This window comes from Macrotis lagotis, chromosome 1 (genome assembly GCF_037893015.1).
Source record: "Macrotis lagotis isolate mMagLag1 chromosome 1, bilby.v1.9.chrom.fasta, whole genome shotgun sequence".
Taxonomy (NCBI): Eukaryota; Metazoa; Chordata; class Mammalia; order Peramelemorphia; family Peramelidae; genus Macrotis; species Macrotis lagotis.
The window spans coordinates 150,835,236-150,849,046 of NC_133658.1; the positions used below are offsets into that span (position 1 = coordinate 150,835,236).

The 13,811-nt window shown below is 41.6% G+C and overlaps 1 protein-coding gene across 1 annotated transcript; it reads right to left on the reverse strand.

Annotated features, from left to right (window-relative positions):
* Window positions 1-1,632: 1,632 nt before the first annotated feature.
* DOK2 (docking protein 2) lies at window positions 1,633-13,425 on the reverse strand. The gene is made up of 5 exons (XM_074209101.1): window positions 13,102-13,425; window positions 11,773-12,054; window positions 11,363-11,465; window positions 9,936-10,120; window positions 1,633-8,890 (listed from the first exon to the last, which is right to left on the reverse strand). Exons 1-5 carry the CDS (start codon window positions 13,162-13,164, stop codon window positions 8,264-8,266), a joined length of 1,260 nt encoding a protein of 419 aa, XP_074065202.1. The 5' UTR covers window positions 13,165-13,425; the 3' UTR covers window positions 1,633-8,263.
* Window positions 13,426-13,811: the final 386 nt, after the last annotated feature.

Genomic DNA, 13,811 nt, shown 5'->3' on the forward strand with positions numbered 1-13,811 from the left:
ATCCCCTATTACAATTTGAAAAAGATGTTTTGCAAACTGTGGAACATGGACATAGTGAAATGGTATTACTACATAGAAAATGATGAAAATGAAAAAGTGAGAGCATCATGAGAAGGTTTATATGAACTAATACGGGATGAGAAGCAGAAACAGGAAAATAATAATTCACAATGACTACAACAGTGTGAATGGAAAATATATAAAATGAAACAATGTGAGGTGATTATAACAATCAAGCTTGACCCTGACCCTGAAGAAGAGATGAAAAAAAATTCCTCATCTCTTTTTTGTAGAGGTAGAGGCTGTATGTGTGGAACAGTGCATAGACTATTGGATCTAGTTAATGTGTTGGTTAGTTTACTAAACCACTAAGCATTCAAACTTTACTCTAGAAAGCATAAACTACAATGGGCTGACGACATTGTTAAAATACCGAACAGACAATTGCCAAAAAGAATATTTTAGGGCTAACCCAAAAAAAGGCAAGTATTCACAAGGGAGTCAGAAGAAATGATACAGGAACACCCTGAAGGTCTCTCTTGAGAATTTTAGAATTGATTGTATTACATGGGAGACTCTGACCTAGGATCACCCAGCATGGCATGCCCTCATCGGAGAGGGTACTGTGCTCTATGAGCAAGGAAGAATTAAAGCGATCCAAAGGAAATGTGAGATGAGTAAATTTAGAGTAAGCACCCCATATGTTCACATGGGGTGTTTGCACCCAACCTGCAGTAGAGCATTCCAAGCTCATATTGGTCTGATCAACCACAGTCAGACACTTTATAATTTGTTTCTAACATAATGATGTCATTTTGGTCTTTTTTGTTAATGAAGGACAAGAACCAACCTAGTTTGTTAAAAATGTTTTTTAATATCTATTTCCCTGATTTGGAAGTTGAGAGGATGGTCATCAATTGGGGAAAGACTGAACAAATTGTGGTATATAATGTGATGGAGGACTATTGTTCTGTAAGAAATCATGAGCAGACAGATTTCAGAAAAGCCTGGAGGGGGCGCAGCTAGGTGGCACAGTGAATAGAGCACTGGCCCTGGACTCTAGAAGACCTGAGGTCAAATCCGATCTCAAACACTTAATAATTACCTAGTTGCTTGACCTTGGATAAGTCACTTAATCCTATTGCCCTGCAAAACAAACAAACAAAAAAAAAAAAGCCTGGAAAAACTTGCTTGAACTGTTACTGAGTAAAATGAGCAGAACCAGGAGAACATCATACATATTAACAGCAACAATATGTGATGATCAGCTATAATGGATTTGGCTTTTCTTGGTAGTTCAGTTAACAGGCCCAATTCTAAAAAATTTATGATTGAAGATCCCATCCACATCCAAAGAAAAAACTGTGGAGTCTGAAAACAGATCAAAGCATGTTAATTACACTTTTTAGAATTTGTTTTATGGTTTTTTTTTCTTTTTCATGGCTTTTTCTCCTTTGGTTCTGATTCTTCTTTCACAACATGACTAAATGGAAATATATTAAAAACGATTGTACATGTATAATCTATATCAGATTACTCACTGTTGAAAGAGGGAGGGATAGGAGGGAGGTAGAAAAATGTAAAAGCCATAACTGATTAATGTTGAAAACTATCTTTGCATGTAATCAGAAAAAAAAATAAAATAAATTTTAAATATTTTTTTATTTATTTTTATTTTTTTGTTACAAAGGATGGCTCCATAGTTGGGGGGGTGGGAAGCATTATAGGAAATATAGTTGGAAAGAAAGATGACAAAAACAAAATGTGTTCATCTTAAAATTTTAAAATATTGTTTTTTAATCTTTTCAAACACAGATTTTGCAGTGTCCTCATCATCATAGGAGGTGAAGGAAAATTTGTTGAATTTAATTGATTTAGTTTATTCTTATATTTATTCATTTAATAACTTTTTTTAGAATATTTGCATTGTGAGGAGTCCTGTCAGACATACAAAATCAATTAAGGTACAGAAGTTTATCTTGATACATTTTAAGCTATTTGTAGTTAATTTGTAGGACTGAGTCTGCTCTACAATGACCTAAACATTGTACGGAGTTTTCTTAGAGTCTTTCCAGGGAACTATCAGTAGGGCACAAAGCCAGAACATATTGATAGGATGTGAATTTCCACATGTTAAAGTGATCACTGAAGTTTGTTCACTAGCAAACATGTTAAACAAAGACGGGAGAGATCAGTGCTGGCAGGTACCCAAAGTAAAGGCAGAATGAGACCGAGATACTTAATTCTCCTGTCTGGGCCCCAGGCTCAACTCCCTTTCAACCAGAATGGTGGTTGGCTGTTGAGAACAACTTTATGCCAACTTCACACCACTAGAGTTGACTTTTTAAAATTGATTTTGTAGAGTGGGGTCCCTGAAATGAATTTAAAGTATAATAATAATTGGGATTTGTCAGGAATTAAAAGGAATTCTCTAAATCTATGTCAGTTAATGGACTGGGGCCAGGAACCTTTGATGAAAGCATCAGAGAAATAAAGACTAAAAAAATCCTAAACTGAAGCTATCTCTTGGATTTTGCTGATTGTCTACCTGGATACCACTGTTATGACCTAAGGTTAATCAGAATTTTAACATTCTCTACCCATGGAAAGAAAGGCTTACTATTTACTACATCGCTTCCCCAACTCACTTCCCTAGAGATCAAGTAATCAATGAAATAACTAGTATTTATTACGTTGTTTCATGTACTGTGATAAAAACTGGAGATATGAAGAAAAAACAAAAATCAGTCACTGTCCTTAAGGAGTTTACTTCTAATGAGGGAGAAGAGAGGAGGAGACAGAGAAAGACAAAGACAGAGAGGGAGAAACAGGAGAGACAGAGAAAGAGGGGGTCAGAGAAAGTTAGAGAAACAGACAGAGATGGAGAAGCAGAGAAAAGGACAGAGACAGAGTCAGAAATAGAGATAGAGGAGAGATAGACAAGAGACAGGGTCAGAGAGAGAGAGAGAAAGAAAAACAGAGAGACAGAGGTGGAGAGACACAGGGAGAAAGACAGACACAGAGGAAGAGATACAGACAGAGAGAGAGAGACACAAAGAGAGACAAAGACAGAAAGGGAAAGAGAAAGAGAGGGAGAGAGACAAAGAGAGAATAGGGAGTTTTAAATGACCAGAAACAAACAAAACTAAAACCCTGGCAGAAGTCAGGAATTCAGTGAATATTTGAGACAAGTGCAAATGCTTGAGAGTTAACACAACATCCAGTAAGTAGAAATACATATCTAGCACAGAACACCTTGATGACCCCCCCCCCATAAAAGAGATAGTTCTGTATCAATGGAGATGTGAACCTTACACATGCCCTGCCTACATATGTCCCTAGGTGGGTGTGCCTCTACACATGTGCCCAAGCTGTACATATTCCCTGTATATGTGTCCTTTCAAATACCTCCCCATGCACAAGTGATTACAGGTGTCCCTTCATGTGTATTTCCTTGGCCACAGGTAGTCCCTGCATGCATACTCCTTCACCCCTGTGCTTTGACCATGTACTTCTCTTCCAGGGATGAACTCCTCCCACCAGCATTATGATAATCAATTGGAGAATGTATTCTTGTGTCTATGAAGAAGGAATCATTTCTTGTCACTTAAACAGCTAAATTATGGGTTTAAATGTTTTTTGTTTTGAGCTAATGTGTTCTGATTGGTTTCCTACAAACAGTGGGGACTCATGAGTTGTGATGTTGAATGAATGTTGACCTATACCTATAACAAATCTTGAAAGTGGTTTAGTATTGAGGGGCCCTAAGTGTCAAGAGGACTCCAGGAGCTACAAACATAAAAGAATAGCACCTAGATATAGCCCCAGAATATACTGCTGAGGTATAAATAACACCAGAATATGGGAGGTGACATGATATAAAGAAATCTGAATTTGAAGTTAGAGGTTGTTGTTTAATCTTGTCCAATTCTTCATGACTCTATTTGGAGCTTTCTTAGCAAAAATACAGGAATAGTAGTAGCCATTTCCTTCTCCAACTAATTTTACAGATGATGAAACTAAGGCAAAGGAGGGTTCTGTAATTTGCCCAGGGGCACGTAGATAATAAGTGACTGAGGCCAGATTTGAATTCAGGTTTTCCTGAGTCCAGGCCTGGCATTCTATCCACTGAGCTACTTACTCTGCTGCTTACTACCTGAATAACCCTGGGAAAGTCACTCATCATCTCTGGGTCTCAGTCCCCTCAACTTTAAATAGATAAGGTGACCTCAAAGATCCCTTTTGGGTCTAAATCTATAATTCAGTAACACCGGGACACAGCACCAAGGTTTAGCATCAGGATCTAATAGGACAACCTTGGGAATCAGTCCATAGACAAAATGCCAAGTTTCAGCAATGGACCTCCATGCCAAGAGGCAACACTGGAACACAGAAACAGGATACAGAGCCAGAACACAAAGCCAGGGCACAGCACTAATACTCAGTGCCAAGGCACAGCTCTAAGACACACCATCAGAATACAACAGCAAGACTCCCAAGAGAGAGCAATGAAATATGATAACATTCACATAACATTTTAAAGTTTGCAGAGTACTTTATAAGTGTCATCTAATTTTATCCTAAAAACAACCCAGGGGTGAGGGGGTAGGTGCTATCATTATCCCTATTTCATTGATGAGGAAACTGAGGCAGACAGAGATTAAGAAATTCATTGAGAGTTACTAAGTGTCTGGAGGCAGGATTTGAACTCCAGTCCCCTGACTACAAGGTCTCTTGCTCTATTCATTGTACCATTGGCCAGGATACAGTATAAGAGGACAACAGAGATGTTGCAATCAAGCCAGGAGCAGATGTAAGGCTTTCCCCTTAGATTACACTTTTTTTTTCACTCAGGTTAAGGACCCAAGACAAAGAGACTGAATCAAGACAGGAAAGCATGTTGTAACATGGACAGCAACACTGGGTGATCATCAACTTTGATAGGTTTAGTTCCTCTCAGTAGTTCAATGATTAATGAAAATTCTAAAAGACTTGTGATGGAAAATGCCATCCACATGCAGAGAAAAACTATGAAGTTTGAATGCAGACCAAAGCATGCTATGTTAACATTTCAAAATTTTGTTTTTTTTCTTTCTCATGGTTTTTTCCCTTTTGTTCTAATTTTTCTTTCACAACATGACTAATATGGAAATACGTTAAACATAATTGTATAACTTCTATCAGATTACTCGCTGTCATGCAGAGTGGGGAAGAAAGGGAGGGAGGTAGAAAAATGTAGAATTCAAAATCTTACAAAAAATGAATGCTGAAAACTAGCCTTACATGTAATTAGAAAAAATAAAATTTAAATAAAAAGAAAGCATTGTGCAAGGGTTCCATAATAATAATCTCCCTTTAGTCTATTGATTCTCCCAAGTTCCCCACTCTACTCCCCTCTTCTTTGTAGCCTTTCTCCCCATATACTCAAAAAAACAGACAGAAGAAACTCAAATTAAGTAAATACACAGACATACAGACATACTTAGATACCATGTGCACACACACACACACACACACACACACACACACGGATTTTCAGTGGGGGGCTTAATGGGTAAGTGATGAGATGAGAAAGGGCAAGCAGCAGCTTGGAGGCAGAATCCCCAGGCCTCTAGATCTGGTTTTATGGATCTGCAGTAGCTAGCTCCTGAATGTATGTTCATGAAGTTGTGACGGTCGCTTTTTCCTGGACCAAATCCCCAAGCAGCTGCTGAGCCCCCAGCAGCTTCTACCATGATCCAACACTGGCCCCTTCTGGACTTTGGTGGGACTACCACCTGGACTGCTGTCCAGTGAAAATTCCTAGGATGACATCTTCAGCTAGAATCCAGAAAGAAGTTAGGAAAAAGAGAAAGAGTCCCATTCTTGGGACAAAGGGACATGGCAAAGCACACAAACCTACCTGCTTCCTATCAATCAATCAAGTATTAATTAAGTCTTTACTAAATGACAAATATAAAAATGGAGATATAAAGAAAAAATAGTTTCTACCCTCAAAAAACTTAGATTCTAATGGGAGAGAGGCAGCATAAACGTAAATAGATATATATACCTAGGACCTAAGAAATAACCTTTGAGGAAAGGAAACTGTCAATGGGAAGACAGGGAAAGCTTTTGATAGGAGTCATTGCTTGAGGTGAATCTTAAAGGAGCTAAAGGCAGGGGAGGCTAGGTGGTACAGTGGATAGAGCACCAGCCCTGGAGTCAGGAGGACCTGAGTTGAAATCTGGCCTCAGACACTTAATAATGACCTAGCTGTGTGGCCTTGGGCAAGCCACTTAACCCCATGTGCCTTGCAAAAACCTAAAAAAAAAAAAAGGAGCTAAAGATAAGAAAGGAGAGCATTATTCTGGAGTGGGAGGAGTGGGAATAGAGGAATGGGAGGAGGATGTTGCTCATAAAAATGGAAAACGAAGTATTTTGTGTGAGAAACAGTAAGAAGACCAATATGGTTAGATCAGAGAGTGTACTGAGAGGAGTATTGTGTACAAAAACTGAAAAGATAGAAGGGGCAAGTCATGAAAAGCTTTCAGCAGTAGGAGGATTTATTTTCTCCTAGAGGTAATAGGGAGCAACTTGGAAGTTTATTGAATTAGAAGGGAAGGTGACATGTCTAACCTGTACTTTAGGGAATTCACTTTGGCAGCTGGGTGAAAAATGGGTTGGAGTAGGGAAAGACTTCAGGGATTAGAATCCTGTTGTGATCATCTAAGGGAGTAGCGATAAGGATTTACACTAAACTGCAGTAAGCAAAAAAAAGGTGATATACCTGGAAAATAGCTTATATATGGGCAAAATAAACAGTTGCCTGCTGGAATGTTTTCAGGGGTCTGGAGAAAGCCACAATCCTTATCTATTGAGCTAATATTTCAAAGTCCTTTAACAGCAATTCAGTCAGTTCTTAAGAGATAAGGATTAAACTAATGTTGTAAATCAAATCTTTTCATAATTAGAATCACTATATGTTAGATTTGGAAAAGATCTTAGAGATCATGCTATCCAACACCCTTAATTTTTACAGATAAGGAAACTGAGACAGAGAAGAAAATAGGCTTATCAGAGTTTATACATCAAAGGTAACCAACCAGAACCCAGGTCTCCTATGTCCCAACCCAATGTTCTTTCTACTGCAGTATGGCATTCATAGATCCTGGACTGATTTCAGGGAGTCCATGAACTTGGAAGTGGAGGGGAGAGAGATTATTTCTTAATTTTCACTAACTTCTAACTGAAATTTAGAATTTCCTTTAATTATTCAAAATTATGATTCTGAGGAAAGGTTCTTAGGCTTCACTAGACTGCCAAGAGTTCATGATATAAAAAGCATTTTTAAAAAACTGTACTATGCAATATTTTGCCTAGAACAGAGTTACAAGAATATTTAGACCCTTTCCAATTTTTTTTCAGTTCTGTGGTCTTCTAAACCCTGGGTTCTTTGGAAGGAGACTGAGTCATTCACAGAAGATTTAAATATCATATGATCAGAGATCTAGAGCTGGAAAAGACATGAAAAGCCATCTAATCTAGCCACCTCATTTTAAATTTGAGAAAACTGAGACCCAAAACTTGACTTGACCAAAGTGTAGGTAGCATTGGAGACAGAATTTGAACCCAGGTCCTTGCATACCAAGGTTAGTAGGGCACTTATCATGCTTCCTATCCTAAGTAAAACCTTGGGGGGAAGAGGGAGTTCTCAGCAGAAAAAACTTTCTTTGACAGTACACCCCTTGCCTTCCCCATAGTATTCAATGTCACACATAGACATCTCAGAGTTGGATTTTAATATCAGAGAAATGTCCAAGAATCACAGAAAATTGTAGCTGATCTCCCTCAGTACAGGGGTTGCCTGTAAGAGACTCCTACAATGCAAAAGGGTCCCCTTAGCTTTCAGGAAGTGGGTACAGGCTAAGAGATAAGGAAAGGAGGAGTTCTGCTTTAGGGTAGCAGTTCCTAGCTGGGAGGGAAGAGGAAGAGAAGGAGAAGGGTGACTGGGTGTGGCTCTTTCCATGTCACCCTTCTTGCTTCAGAATATTGACTCATCCTGAAAACACTGGGTGGAAAGATCCTAAGGAAGAATTTTCTCTTCTCTTGGATGGAAGAAAGATTTTTTGTGAAACAAGGAGGAGCCATAAGAGAAAATAAGAAGAGAAAGAGCTAATTCAGCCTCTTTCTCCTCCTTTTCCCTCAGGGTTACTCCTGATACCATAATCAAGGTCCATGATCATTCTGAGGGCTGGACTTACTGAATTCTCCATCTTTGCCATTATTTTAGGCTCCTTTTGAGGACCACATTGTCATACTCAGCTCCCTCAGACCAGCCAGAGAGGGCAGCCCCCAAGAAGTCACCTAATCCACCTTGATAGGATCGTGTAGGACCATCATCAGCTGTGGCTTGTGTTCTCCAGGCTTCACCCTGGGGTTCCTGGGGGCTATCATACAGAGATAAGGCAGCCACTCCCTCTGGTTCATCATAGATGTGATCAGGATGGTGTGGCAACTGTTCCTCAATGCAGTCATAGAGTGGATCCACTGAGGCACGGGGAGGGGTGGAAAGTACTTCCCTGGAGCTATTTCCCAAAAGAGACCTAGCCACTGAATCAAAGGGTACAGCATACTCACCCTCTGGGGTTCTGGGATAACGGGAAGAAGGAGGAATGGTTGGGGAGGGTGGGGGGAGGGAGTCATGAGGCCGGGAATATGGGCTCTCAAGTAGTGGTAAGGATGATGATACTACAGTTGATTGAGCAGAGGTTCCAAAAGAGGCAGAGTTCTTCTGGGCAGAAATAGCATCCTCCAGAGCCAGAAAGATCTCATTGCCTTTACGGGTTTCAAACTCGAAGTTCCCTTCTCCTGAGGCACAGCGCCGGCCTGCCTCAAAGGAAAATGTGACCTGGATGTTGAGGTGGGAACAAGACGACAGTTATTGGTCTGCCTCTCCAATCTGTTTCCCATCTCCCAATAAAAATTGCTCTTCTTTGTTTTGTAAGCTCAGTAACTTGGATGAGGCACTTTTTCTAGCTTGAGAGTAGAAATTTAGAGTAGTTTAGAAACAGAATTTAGGACAAGGTTAGCAAGAAAAAAATAACTCACTAAAAGAAAAGGCTGCCAAGAGGATCAGGATATTGTCCTGCCCCTACCTATTTTGTATCCTTGCCTAGAATGGCCTCACACAAGGTTCTGAGGTCTCTCTAACTTTCCCATACCAATTAGTAGTGCCTTAGTCCCAACCTTAATTAAGGTTGATACTTGCCCCAGTTTGTAGTGGTTGACCCTGAACAAACATGACTATATAGCTCTACCCATGTCCTCAGTATTTATGCCCACTTCTCCAAACAACCATTCTTCTATAATAGCTAAAGACTTCCTTCTTTTCAATTCTCTCTTCCTTTGCCAATTTGAACTTTCTAATGTCTCCTTCCTATCAATTTCTTTTCCTTACCCTCCTCTCTGCCATTTCACTTTCATGCTCCTATGCTCTTTCTTAATCATTCTCCATTTCTCACTCTACTACCTCGTTTCCTGTCTCTTTATCTCCCTTTTTCCTTCACATTTTGACTTCACTTACCCATCCCTCCTACTTCTCTAATATTCCTCTTCCTTATAGCTTCAATCACCTCCCATCTCCCGCCTCACATTCTTCCCCAAAACTTTCTCATCACGTCTCATCAAGAACACACCCACCGGGCAGCTAGGTGGTGCAGGGCTTAGAGCACTGGCCCTGGAGTCAGGAGGACCTGAGTTCAAATGTGACTTCAGACACTTAACAATTGCCTAACTGTGATCTTGGGCAAGTCACTTAACCCCATGGCCTTAAATAAATTTTTAAAAAAAGAAAAAAACACACTCACACCCACCTTCCCAAACACCCCACCCCCACCACACACACACACACACACACACACACACACACACACACACACACAGAGTATTATTACCTTATCCCTCCCAAATCGTCGAAGGAATCTATAGGGCCAAGTATATAATATAGTGCCTGGTTCAGAGCCACTCCAAAGTTCTAAGGCACTCTCTCCTGCCCTAAGTTTATAAGATCCCTGAAGCCGGCACCGCTCACTTGCTTCTGTGGGTCTCACAGTCACAACAAAATCCTTCTTCGGGGTCACTATGGAGGGGAAAGAGACCGTTGTGGGAATGCTGTAAAGTTAGCATCAGAGAAGAGATGTGACAGAAGTGCTGAGGAGTTGGGGAGACCACAGGTGGACAATACTAGATGTTAGACTTAGTTGATATGTTGGTTAGTTTTGCTGAATTGTTTTTTTTTAATTTGTTGTTTCTCTTCTTTTATTCTTTGTTATAAGGGATGACTCCCCAGAAGGGGAATGATATTGGGAGATATAGATGATATAAATAAGCAATAAAGAAATAAAGACAGCAATAAAATTTTCTAAAGATAAAAGTGTTGCAAAAACAAAAGATATCAAAAAATTTTATGAAAAAGGGGAGCTATTTGAGATAAACTAGTCTAAGTCACCTTTGCTCTGAGTGGCTCAGATCCTTAGAGCAATATTCTTCTTCCAATTATCCTGAAAGAAGAATCTCTCTGAATGATTCCACACTCCCCAAATCTTCCAGAAGAGTCCTTCTTTTCAAGCCGACACATTCACCCCCGCAGGCATCAAGTCCCAGCCACATCCACTCCAAGCTTCAAGCCCACATCCTTCCTGCAGATGCTGCTGCTGCCAGAACCCCCCAATGGTTTAAAGTCTTCCAGCTCCCATCCATAGGAACCCAGTTGCAAGTAAACCCTTTGTCCTAGCCTCTACTCATTATAGATACATCTAGTACCTAGATGGGGAAAGACTGCAGTGGGGAAGGTGGGAAAGGGGTTTTCACTCTGACCTCTCTATTTCCAACTGCCTTCATTTACTGGATAAAAAAGGATTAGGGAAAAGGAGAGAAGGAAAAGGACTTGGTCTACCATCAGATACTTCAGACATACAAACAATTCAGTAAAAAAAAAGCAAATCAGAAAAATGAAGGTTTCAGAGTGATCCTGCCACCCTCGCTAGAGCATCTTGGTATTCCCACCTTGCTGAAACTAGCAGCGCCAAGTGGTAAGGGACTGTACCTTGGGCTGATCTTGTGGTCCATGCCTCTGGTCCCCACCCCCACCCCTCCTCTGGATCACCCCCCGGATGTGATGGTGAGCTAAAGATAAAAGGGAGTGGTGGGGAGGGGGGTGAGAGAGAGGCCAAGCCGGAACCACAAGGCAGGAAGCAAGTGGGCCATGGATGGGGCCCTGCCACTTCCCTTCCCCCAATCCTGTGACTGTGTAGCATTCACGCTTAGAGAGCATACTAGTCTTCAAAACTAATCCAGGGGGATCTAGTCAGCTCCCTCTCACCTGAGGATGCAGTGCTGTAGAGGACATTCTCTTCCATGCATGGCAATTTATGCTTCTTTGAGGTTGAGTCTTTCTGCCCTATTGGCTCTCTCCGCTCTATTCTCTGCAGAAAGGGGGCAAAAATTCACCAAGAGCCACTTCACCCCAGTCCCAATCCCCCAAATAATCCCAGTTTCTCCTACCAAGGCAGCACATTAAGGCCCATTTTTCCACATCCAAATCTGCCTATCTCTTTACCAGCTATCCCTCTAATCTCTTAGACCATTCCCAATTTAATCTGCTCCCTCCTGGTCTTCTCTCTTTAACCCCAATGTCCCTGGGTGGGACAGTCCCGCCAGAAAGCATCTAGCAATTCCCCTCCCCTAGCTCCCGCCCCAGCCCACTCAGGATCCAACCTCTAGGCTCCTCACCGGAAAAGCCAGGTGACAAATGGCTTGGAGCCATTCACTGCGCTCAAGGGTGGGGGCAGCAAGAAGACACAGACGCTCAGTGGTCTCCAACAGGAAGGGACTGGTATCCTTGGGGCTGCCAGCCTCCCCTCCAGCCTCAGCTGCCCGCAAACAGTCACTGAGTCGGATGACTCGCCGAGCAGCCTCCCCTCTACGGGGTTTCTCAGGACCCTCCTGAAGCTCCAACCGTGCCAAGGAACAGCTGGACTCTCCATACAGCACAGCCCAGAATCGCCGCCACTTCTAAAATCAGGGGGAGAAGAGAGAGAGAGGTGAAGTAGGGCACCTGAAGAGACAGTCCCTAACTCCTGGGAAAATAGAACCATGTAAGCAGGCCAGAGACAGGGAGACTATGACTTAGACTTTTCAAAAAAAAGACTCAGAGGCAGTAAGAACCCCACAGCAACCACTGCCACAACCAATTAAAAAGATAGAATAACAGATTATGAGAATTAGACACATGAAGAGATTAGTTGATTGACACTAAGATCAACTGAGTGAGGTTAGTCAGCTTGGGAAAGATTACCCAAAATTGAGGAAGGCAATCAAATGGAAAAATATTCAGACACAAATCGAAAGAAAACCCACACAGATAGAGCATAGGTCAGAGACAGAGAGATACCAGAACCAAGGCAAAAAAAAAAAAATCAGATCAAGTTACAGAGCCATTCTCGTCCCAAACTCCAAAGAAGTAATGAATAAAACAGAGGAAGAGCCTAGAGTTGAGTCCTCCAGTCCTGGTTAGCCGGTCATAAAAGGATTCACAGAACTTCCTTCAACTTTCCCTGGGTCCTTCTCCTCCCTCTTCCCCTCCTCTCCCCACCCCCACCACCAGTAATCATTGAAAAAGGAGCTTCTGGGCATATGAACATCAATATGATGGTCAGAATTGAAGCTTCTCTCCAAGGAATGTGAGACAGTGAAGCACTCAAATTACCTTTCAGCAAGGCTATTTGGGTTGCTGAGAGATCCCAATCCCAATCACCCTTGAGGCTGCCAGTTCTCCCACCCTCCAGCAGCAAAAGGAACTACAATGAGAACAACAGACGCTTGAATTTGTCCCATTTCCTTCTCCAAGAGTAGTAGACATTCTTGCACCACAACAAAGAGGACAGAGGACTTAGGAAGGTGACCATCTTCCAAGAAACTTCACTCTGGATTCTTGAACCTGTCTGCAAAGAATCCTGGGGATAGTACTCAGGATCCAGAGAATGTCCACATGGGGTCTGGAGCACCCAGGGAAGCTCCTTTGTAGCCGCCCTCTACCTAAACCACTCCCAGGTTCCTTACCTTCCCAAAAGTCTGCTGCTGCTGATAGTAAAGGAAGCCTTGCTTTACTATCACCTCACCCATCTCTTGACCATTTCGATGTCCCTGCCGGCTACTTAATTCTTTTATTACAATCCTTTCTTGACTCTCTCCTTCTGGTTCCCCCTTTTCTTTTGAATTTGCTTCCTCTCTGCTTGGAGTCCCCAGCCTTTCACTGGTCTATCTTGATGACGACAAGTCGTGTGGTATTTTCGATGACTTGGGTTTCACACTTTAGCTTCCTGTATTCTCAGGTTAGAAAGAAAAAGAGCATGAAAGAAGATTCAGCTGTTTAAGCCCAGCCCATACATCGTTTGAGTTTGTAGAGACAGACACCCAGACACCCAAAACTACAGAGAAGCCAGAGAACGGATACTGATTCCCTCGCATACTGACATACAGATGACACACAGTGGTTAGCTGATAGAAGAAACAAGTAGACCCAAAAACCAACTTCAGCAATGAAAGCAGTCTAGAAAAACACAAACTCCCAGACATTCCCAAATAAAACCATAGAATGTTGGTCTGGAAGAGAACTTAAGAGAATCTCTAACGCCATTTTACAGAAGAGAAAACTGAAGCCTAGAGATGGGGAATGGCTTGCCTGAAGTAGCTTCAGGGATTCAATAACAGTCCTAAGAGTCATAGAAGGGACTTTGGGAGCATTTAATTCAATCAACTGAATTTATCAA

Coding starts and splice junctions, on each gene's coding strand:
- DOK2 (XM_074209101.1), bottom strand. CDS start 13,164: ATGGGTGAGGTGATAGTAAAGCAAGGCTTCCTTTACTATCAGCAGCAG. Junction 12,055..13,101: donor AGCAGCAGACTTTTGGGAAG/GTAAGGAACCTG, acceptor CCCTGATTTTAG/AAGTGGCGGCGATTCTGGGC. Junction 8,891..9,935: donor GACGATTTGGGAGGGATAAG/GTAATAATACTC, acceptor CTCAACATCCAG/GTCACATTTTCCTTTGAGGC.